This window comes from Sabethes cyaneus, chromosome 1 (assembly GCF_943734655.1).
Source record: "Sabethes cyaneus chromosome 1, idSabCyanKW18_F2, whole genome shotgun sequence".
NCBI classification, from domain to species: domain Eukaryota; kingdom Metazoa; phylum Arthropoda; class Insecta; order Diptera; family Culicidae; genus Sabethes; species Sabethes cyaneus.
The window spans coordinates 12,042,314-12,052,312 of NC_071353.1; the positions used below are offsets into that span (position 1 = coordinate 12,042,314).

The following is a 9,999-nucleotide window of genomic DNA, read 5'->3' on the forward strand; positions in this document are numbered from 1 at the left end:
TACTGCCCGCTAGCTGACCCGACAAACTTCGTATTGCCACAAATTAACCTGTGTTGTACATAAATCATGAATCTCGGATCTTTGTCACTTCTCGAGTTTTGCAAGCCCCCCAGTGGGCGGCGCTTCCGACGGCGGGTCACCGGCAACACTCGCGACCGGCTCGTCCTGCATGATCTAGTGTTACTATAGATAGTTTTTGTGGTCTTGTTATTGATTAATGTTTTATGGAAGAGTCTCGAATTTCTCGAGTTGGATTAGTTTTTGAGTTTCGCAAAAATTTCTGTTTTATTTGTATGAGAGTCCATATCCCCCTACCACAGGGGTGAGAGGTCTCTAACTATCATAAAATAAATTCAAGACTCAAAAATCTCCTACATGCTAAATTTGGTTCCATTTGCTTGATTAGTACTCAAATTATAAGGAAATTTGTATTTCATTTGTATGGGAGCCCACCCTCTTAAAAGGGAAAGGGGTCGTAATACACCACAGAAAAAAAATTCTGCCATCTAAAACTCTCACATGCCAAATTTGGTTCCATTTGCTTGATTAGTTCTAAAGTTATGAGCAAATTTGTATTTCGTTTGAATGGGAGCCCCCCCCTCCTAAAAAGGTAAGAAGTCCTAATTCATCATGGGAAAAATGGTTGCCTCCAAAAACAACCACATGCCAAATATGGTTCCATTTGCTTGATTAGTTCTCGAATTATGAGGAAATTTGTATTTCATTTGTGTAGAAGCCCACCCCTCTTGAAGTGTGGAAGGATCCTAATTCACCGTAGAAAATATTTTTGCCTCCAAAAACCTCCACATGCCGAATTTGGTTCTATTTGCTTGATTAGTTCTCGAGTTATGGGGAAATTTGTATTTCATTTGTATTGGAGCCCCCCCCCCCCCTCCTAATGTGGGAAGAGGTCCTAATTCATCACAGAAAAAATTCTTGCCTCCAAAAACACCTACACGCCAAATTTGGTTCCATTTGCTTGATTAGTTCTCGAGTTATGAGGAAATTTGTATTTCGTTTGTATAGGACCCCCCCTCCTAAAGTGGGGAGGGGTCCCAATTCATCATTGAAAAAAAAATTGTCTCCAAAAACACACATATGCCAAATTTGGTTCAATTCGCTTGATTAGTTCTCGAGTTATGAGGAATGTTGCTACAGGAACATCGAGTGAAGCGGCAACACGGTTGTAACCGTAACGCAACGAGTGACATGAATCCAGTCTACACATTACGGGCTCTACGCTAGATGCGGTCTGTCAGTATGAACAAAGAACAAATGTAAATCGGTGAAAGCACATGCGGGTTTAATCGTCTTATACTAAAAGTGTTAAAGTTAAATGCTTTTCGTGCTACAATATAACTTAAAACTATAAATAGTACGGCTAACTACGGTAAATAATTATTAAAACTTATGAAACTAGATACTTAAACATAAATATTGAACCTAGACACTAAATTATACTTAATTATGTAGGAGAAGAACTTAACCTATACTGTTGACCGCGAAATTGGAAAAGTGTAAAAGGTCCACTGATTTGTACGTATTAATATAGCTAATTATGTTAAATGTTAATTAAAATATGTCTAATTAAATAGATTTGAAGCTGTCTTACACACAATAAAGCTGTTCAATTAACCAGTGCGGTGCCTTTCAATTTGGTGGTTCAACATTTCTTCAAATAAATCATCGTGCAGATGTCGACCGCCGCCAGAAATTCGGATAAACAGGACAATTGCGCTGCCTGCAATAATCCGGATACCGATAACAACTATGTTCAGTGCGACGCGTGTAATTCTTGGTGGCACTTCTCGTGCGTTAATGTGTCTGACTCCGTCAGAGACCGAGCGTGGCTGTGCTCGAACTGTATGGAAACAGCACCACAGAATCCACCCGAACCGAGATGCAGTTCTACGAGCAGTTCTGATGCGGGTATGCAGCGCAGTCTCGCTCAACTGAAAAAACGCCAGGATCTCGAACGACAACGGATGGAACATGAGCTGCAAGTTAAGTTCCTGAACGAGCAATTGGCGTTGTTGGACCCGACTAGGAGCCGAGAATGCAACCGTGAAAGTGGAAGGCTAGTAGCCGATTGGGTTAACGGTAATCCGGAGCAAGAAGACGGCGCGGTGGGTGATCACTCGAGCCCGCCAGCAGCCGCTCAGCCCGCGGAAGTAAATAACGCCGATCCAGTGGAAACGGTACGCAACCAGGGAAAGCAACTTCAAAGCTGCCAGTTGCAATCGGTTTCTGCTAGTCAACGCATGGAATATCCAACACGTCAGTTGCAGCAGTGCACAGACCAGCGCGGACGGGATCAGTCCGATTGGAGCATCAGTCCGTTGCCGGTTCAGCGTCGGTACACCCTTCCGAACCCACCTAATGATGTTCAGTGTACAGGTGACCAACAGCACTCAAATCTGGGTGCTTACAAGAAAACGTATGCAAATGATACTAGCGGCGCAGGTAAGAGTAATGTGCATGAAAGTGGTTTGTCCAATAAAATGTACGGTGGTAATGTCCCTCATAAGCCCTCTATGATTTCTCACGATACGATTCCCATTCATAATATCAGACAACAGTCAGTCTCTCGCGATTTTGAGCAAATTCCTCTCGATACTCATCGCCAGCAATGCATCCCCTCAACCTACTATGATCAGCAGCGTGATCCTTCAGCACGCTGTGCAAATCCCAATGTACAGTCAGCACCGTGTGAAGAGTGGTACCAGCCACAGCAACGACGACGATGGAATGCAGACCAGAACGGCCCGTCCCCGCAGCAGCTCGCGGCACGTCAGTCGTTGGCACGTGACCTTCCCCAGTTTTCAGGTGATCCTGCCGACTGGCCTATTTTCATCTCGAACTACGAGTATACGACGACATCATGCGGGTACACGAATGGGGAGAACATGCTCCGGCTACAACGGTGCCTCAAAGGACCTGCACTCGAAACAGTGCGTAGCCGATTGGTGTTGCCTGCTGCGGTACCGCAAGTAATTGAAGCACTCCGTATGCGGTATGGGCGCCCGGAACTGCTGATTAACGCGTTGCTGGAAAAGGTGCGCAAACTTCCGGCTGTGAAGTCTGAAAGGCTGGAACAATTGATAGAATATGGTATGGCAGTGCAAGCCCTTTGCAACCATATTGAAGCAGCCAACGAACATGCACACCTTTCGAATCCAATGCTTCTTCAGGAGCTCGTCGAAAAGTTGCCGGCCGATCAGAAGCTGATGTGGGCCGGCTATAAACGAAAGTTCGGCGTGGCGAACTTGAAAACATTCAGCAATTATATGGAATCTATTGTAACTGATGCATCTAGTGTAGTCCTGATTGCGCCTGAGTCTAGTGGGAGCAAAGATAAATCGAGACCAAGAGGATACGTTAATTCTCACACTGGAAACAACGTTGATGCTCGAGTGTTGCCAACAGGCAAGCAAATCGAATGCATCTTCTGCCGGAAGATAGGTCATCGGTTACGAGAATGTCCGGGATTCAAGGATTTAAATGTTGACGACCGGTGGCGGAAGGTTCGGGCATTGTCACTATGTCAGATCTGTCTCTTCAGTCACGGTAGGCGATCGTGTAGAAGCAACAACCGTTGCAACATTGATGGCTGTCAGTATCGCCATCATCCATTATTACATTCAGTGAGGCGAACTGTGGAAGCAGCGACCCCAGCTCAACAGGCAGAAAGTCACACTCATCAGTATATCGGATCGAGCGTCCTGTTTAGGATCGTGCCCGTTACGTTGCATGGGCAGACTGGTGAAGTAAATACCTATGCCTTCCTGGATGAAGGGTCATCGCTGACTCTGATAGAGAACGGAATTGTAGAACAACTCGGAGTCAATGGAGCCACCCAGCCACTTTGTTTACGGTGGACGGGTAATACGTCGAGAATCGAGGAAAAGTCGAAGATTGTCTCCCTAACTGTCAGTGGAGCGGGTTCGCAGAAGCGCTTTAAGATGTCGAACGTTCGCACCGTGTCGAATCTAAACCTTCCCAGCCAGAGCTTCCAAATGGAGGAAGCTGCCAAGCAATTCGACCACTTGAAGCAGCTACCGATACAGAGCTACCGAAACGCCGTGCCGAAGTTGCTGATAGGACTTGATAATTTACATCTAGCCGTTCCATTGAAGTCGAGAGAAGGTACTGGAAACGGACCGATAGCAGTGAAAACAAGACTCGGGTGGTGCGCGTATGGAAAGCAACAACCCGGAGTAAACGATGAGCGTAGTTTCCACATTTGCGAATGTACTACAAATAAAGAACTACATAATGCAGTCAAGCAGTTTTACGAAATCGAAGAAATAGGATCGGGGAATGTCACTCTGCGATCAAAGGAAGAGCAACGCGCACTGGATTTGTTGGCGCAGACGACGGTTCGTGTCGGTGAAAAATTTGAAACCGGCTTGTTATGGAAGGATCCCGACGTGGAGTTGCCGGATAGCTATACAATGGCGCTTCGCAGGCTGGAATGCCTGGAGAGAAAAATGTTACGTGATCCAAGTTTGAAAGCGAACGTTCTCCAACAGATGCAAGACTTTGTGAAGAAGGGTTATATCCATAAAGCTACAACCGACGAACTAAAGAAAGCTGATCCTCGACGAATTTGGTATCTCCCCATAGGTGTCGTTACTAATCCGAAGAAGCCAGGGAAAATACGCATAGTTTGGGATGCTGCAGCCAAGGCGAGTGGAGTTTCGCTGAACAGTGTGTTAATGAAGGGGCCGGATCAGCTGGTGCCGCTGTTGGGAGTACTATTCCGCTTTCGGCAGTTCAAGGTCGCAGTGTGCTCCGATGTGAAGGAAATGTTTTTGCAGATACGTATGCGTGCTGCCGACAAGCATGCGCAGCGAATTCTTTGGCGTACGGATACAGTGCATGATCCGGAAATCTTCCTGGTCGATGTTGCTACGTTTGGGTCAACGTGTTCGCCAGCATCGGCTCAATTTGTTAAGAACCAAAATGCGCGAGAGCATAGCGACCGGTTTCCCAGAGCAGCAGATGGTATACTCCAGAGTACGTATGTAGACGATTATCTTGACAGCTTTGGGTCGGAGGAAGAAGCTTGTCGTATTTCTGAGGAAGTTCGTCAGATTTTCCGTAACGGTGGGTTTCAATTGAGGAACTGGATTTCAAATAGTGAAAGCGTACTGCAGCACCTTGGTGAGACACAAGCTGCTGTCAGTAAAAGCTTAACGACAACGAGCAATGATGCTGAGCGCGTGCTTGGGATGTTATGGGATCCGTTGACGGACGAACTATCGTTCAGTACTCGAATGAGCGATGAAGTTCATTATCTCCTGGAAAACGACAAGGTTCCAACGAAGAGGCAAGTGCTACGCTGCGTCATGACCCTGTTTGACCCGTTGGGCTTATTAGCAACGTTTCTAATTCACGGGAAGATCTTAATACAAGACCTGTGGCGTGCTGGACTCGAATGGGATGCAGAAGTCAGCGACAGTCAGTATGCAGATTGGAGAAGATGGACCAAAATGCTATCATATATCGCAAATGTCCGTATTCCTCGCTGCTATTTCTCGGAAGCATCAACGCGTACGTATGAGGATACTGAACTCCACGTCTTCGTAGATGCTAGCTTGTTTGCCTATTCCTGTGCACTGTACCTGCGTACAATCGACGAAAGTAGCTCGCCCCAATGTGTGCTGATTGCCGCGAAGGCCAAGGTGGCGCCGCTGAAGCCAATGACCATTCCTAAGTTGGAATTACAAGGATGCGTACTGGGAGTACGAATGATGAAGTTCGTACAAGCAAATCACTCTATTACCGTCAGGAGGCGAGTTATATGGACAGACAGTTCGGTTGTGCTTTCGTGGATTCGTGCGGATCCGAGAAACTATCGACCGTTCGTGGCGAACCGAGTCGGTGAAATCCTCGAAAACACGGTAGTCGACGAATGGAGGTGGGTGCCATCGGAGTTAAACCCAGCAGATGAAGCAACAAAGTGGGGCAGCGGACCCTACTTCAGCAACGACAGCAAATGGTTTAATGGTCCAAAGTTCTTGAGTCTTCCGGAACGTGAGTGGCCGAGTCCTGCGGATATTGTCGTAGACACAGTTGAAGAAGGCCGGCCGTCAGTTCTCTTCCATGCCAATTGGATTCCAGTGATCGATTACTACCGGTTCTCTAAATGGGAAAGGCTGCAACGTAGTATGGCATTTGTGCTGCGATTTATTTCTAACACGAGAAAGAAAGGAGAAAAAAGCTCTGGGCAACTGACACAACAAGAGCTGTATGCCGCCGACATCGTGGTCCTCAAGCAAGTACAGATGGAAGCCTTCGTGGATGAGGTGGCGACACTAAGGAATAATAAAACATTACCGGAAGACCAGCAGGAATCAGTCGAGAGAACAAGCACCATTTATCAACTGATGCCGATGATGGATGAACAGGGATTGGTGCGGCAGAACAGTCGACTTGCAGCAGCGAAACATCTACCCCACAGCGTCCGTTTTCCAGTCATCTTGCCCAGAAAGCATCGATATATCGAGCTACTTGCTGCGCGTTATCATCGCCTTTATCGTCATGCGAACTTCGAAACTGTGGTGAACGAAATTCGTCAACTGTTCGTTGTACCAAGACTTCGATCCGTAGTGAAAGCTGTTGAACGAAATTGTCAACTTTGTAAAGTTCGGAAAGCACTTCCGACAGTTCCCCCGATGGCACCGTTGCCATTCGCACGATTAGCTGTACATGATCGTGCATTCAGTTACGTCGGAGTGGACTACTTCGGGCCGCTGCTAGTTAAACAGGGCCGCTCGAACGTAAAAAGGTGGATAGCGCTATTCACCTGTCTAACAGTACGCGCCGTCCACCTTGAAGTCGCATACAGCTTGTCCACATCGTCGTGTATCTCCTGCATTCGGCGTTTCGTCTGCCGTCGTGGAGCTCCCAGAGAGTTTTTCAGCGACAATGCTACAAACTTCCACGGAGCCGAACGGCTGCTCCGGAAACAGATCAACGAGGGGATATCAGCAACATTCACTAACGCTAATACAAAGTGGACCTTCATTCCACCTAGTGCTCCAAACATGGGCGGTGCCTGGGAGCGGCTGGTCCGCTCAGTAAAGACTGCGATTGGGGATGCATATGCCGAGGGAAAGCTCAATGACGAGGATTTGCAAACTTTGATCGTAGAGGCAGAGGGCATGGTAAATACTAGACCACTTACGTACCTACCACTTGATTCTGCGGAATCTGCATCACTTACTCCTAACCATTTTTTGATGGGGAGCTCCAATGGAGTCAAGCAACCAACCGTGGACACTGAGCCTCAGCAAGGAGCATCTCTGGAATCTTGGCATCATATCCATCGCCAACTCAACCGGTTCTGGCAACGCTGGCTGAAGGAGTTCCTTCCGGTAATCCGAAAACAATCTAAATGGTTTGGTGAGTCTCGACCAGTAAAAGATGGAGACCTGGTATTGATAGTGGACGAAGGTAAACGAAATGGATGGATGCGAGGGACGGTGATCGAGGTGATAAAAGCGTCGGATGGCCATGTGCGACAGGCTATAGTCCAGACCGCTGGAGGAGTCTTTCATCGACCGGTATCTAAACTCGCAGTACTCGATGTTAACGGTAACAGTGAGGTCATCGGAGCCCGAGGACCACACCCGGGGGAGGATGTTGCTACAGGAACATCGAGTGAACCGGCAACACGGTTGTAACCGTAACGCAACGAGTGACATGAATCCAGTCTACACATTACGGGCTCTACGCTAGATGCGGTCTGTCAGTATGAACAAAGAACAAATGTAAATCGGTGAAAGCACATGCGGGTTTAATCGTCTTATACTAAAAGTGTTAAAGTTAAATGCTTTTCGTGCTACAATATAACTTAAAACTATAAATAGTACGGCTAACTACGGTAAATAATTATTAAAACTTATGAAACTAGATACTTAAACATAAATATTGAACCTAGACACTAAATTATACTTAATTATGTAGGAGAAGAACTTAACCTATACTGTTGACCGCGAAATTGGAAAAGTGTAAAAGGTCCACTGATTTGTACGTATTAATATAGCTAATTATGTTAAATGTTAATTAAAATATGTCTAATTAAATAGATTTGAAGCTGTCTTACACACAATAAAGCTGTTCAATTAACCAGTGCGGTGCCTTTCAATTTGGTGGTTCAACAAGGAAATTTGTATTTCATTTGTACAGGAGCCCCTCCTCTTAAAGTGGGGAGGGGTCCTAATTCACCATAGAAAATTTTCTTGCTCTCGAAAACCTTCACATGCCAAATTTGGTTGCATTTGCTTGATTAGTTCTCGAGTTATGAGGAAATTTGGAAGCCCCCCCCTCTTAAAGGGGAGAGGAGTTACAATTCCCCTTATAAAGAGGGAGGGGTCTCAATTTACCATAGAATAAATTCTTGTCACCGAAAACACCCACATGCCAAATTTGGTTCTATTTGCTTGATTAGTTCTCGAGTTATGAGAAAATTTGTATTTCATTTGTATAGGAGCCCCCCCTCCTAAAGTGGGGAGAGGTTCTTATTCATCATAGAAAAAATTCTTGCCTCCAAAAACACCCACATGCCAAATTTGGTTCCATTTGCTGGATTAGCTCTCGAGTTATAAGGAAATTTGTATTTCGTTTGTATAGGAGCCCCCCCCCCCCCACTTAAAGTGGGGAGGGGTCCCAATTCATCATAGAAAAAAATTTTGTCTCCAAAAACACACACATGCCAAATTTGGTTCCATTTGCTTGATTAGTTCTCGAGTTATGAGGAAATTGGTATTTCATTTGTACAGGAGCCCCCCCTCTTAAAGTGAGGAGGGGTCCCAATTCAACATAGAAAATTTTCTTGCCCTCGAAAACTTTCACATGCCAAATTTGGTTCCATTTGCTTGATTAGTTCTCGAGTTATGAGGAAATTTGTATGAAAACCCCCCCTCTTAAAGGGGAGAGGAGTTATAATTCCCCTTATTAAGAGGGGAGGGGTCTCAAATTATCCTAGAATAAATTCTTGTCACGGAAAACACCCACATGCCAAATTTGGTTCTATTTGCTTGATTAGTTCTCGAGTTATGCAGAAATTTGTGTTTCATTTGTATGGGAGCCCCCCCTCTTAGTGGGGGGAGGGGTCTCTAACCATCACTAAAACCTTTCCTGGCCCCAAAAACCTCTACATGCAAATTTTCACGCCGATTGGTTCAGTAGTTTTTGATTCTATAAGGAACACAGGACAGACAGACAGAAATCCTTCTTTATAGGTATAGATTGGAATATAGTACATGCGAAACCTAGCGGCGAGCACTTATACTAGTATGATAACTTTCAGAACCGCAGGCTTAACGCAATCAAAGCAACCCGTTTTAGCAAGACGCACTGATAGCCTCTGCCAAAAGTTAAAAACTTGTGCGACAAAATTAAGGGACCAGTTCCTTGTTTTGGCTGCTTCGAGTGTTGTTTCGACCGATTTTTTTTTTAAAAAAAAAGATTGTTTCTCAGTGGTATTTTGCGTTTTTTTCGGATTCTGGCAAATATTTATCATGTAAACAAGAAGTATGTATAGTTTTAATTCTCGAGTTCAAGCTGCAGCCAATTAATTTTCTTGTTTTTTTTAAGGTAGGACTACGTCTTTGTTTACTATACTGGGACAGGGTAGCACTTTGTGAAAACGAAAATAGAAGTGTAACGTTTGAATGAAAGATTTTAAATGGTAATAACTACTAAACTACTGAACGAAACTGAACAATTTATACGTCGTTGGATAGATCAAATGACCAGCAATTTTATGGAGGTGATAAGAGAGAAATTTTATGGAGGGCGTAAGAGGGGGGGGGGGCTCCTATTCAAATGAAACTCAAATTTCCTCATAACTCAAGAACTAATTAAGCAAATGGAACCAAATTTGGCATGTGGGGGTTTTTGGAGGCATGAATTCATTTTATGATGGTTTGAGACCCCTGTGGTAGGAGAATAAGGACTCTCATACAAATGAAACAGATTTGTTTGCGT

The 9,999-nt window shown here is 45.1% G+C and overlaps 1 protein-coding gene across 1 annotated transcript; it reads left to right on the forward strand.

Annotated features, from left to right (window-relative positions):
* The first annotated feature begins 1,694 nt into the window (after positions 1-1,694).
* On the forward strand, positions 1,695-7,691 carry LOC128738048 (uncharacterized). The gene has a single exon (XM_053832871.1). The coding sequence runs from the start codon at positions 1,695-1,697 to the stop codon at positions 7,689-7,691; it is 5,997 nt and encodes a 1,998-aa protein (XP_053688846.1).
* Positions 7,692-9,999: the final 2,308 nt, after the last annotated feature.

Excerpts from the sequence above, each read along its gene's own strand:
- LOC128738048 (XM_053832871.1), top strand. The coding sequence starts at position 1,695 with ATGTCGACCGCCGCCAGAAATTCGGATAAACAGGACAATTGCGCTGCC.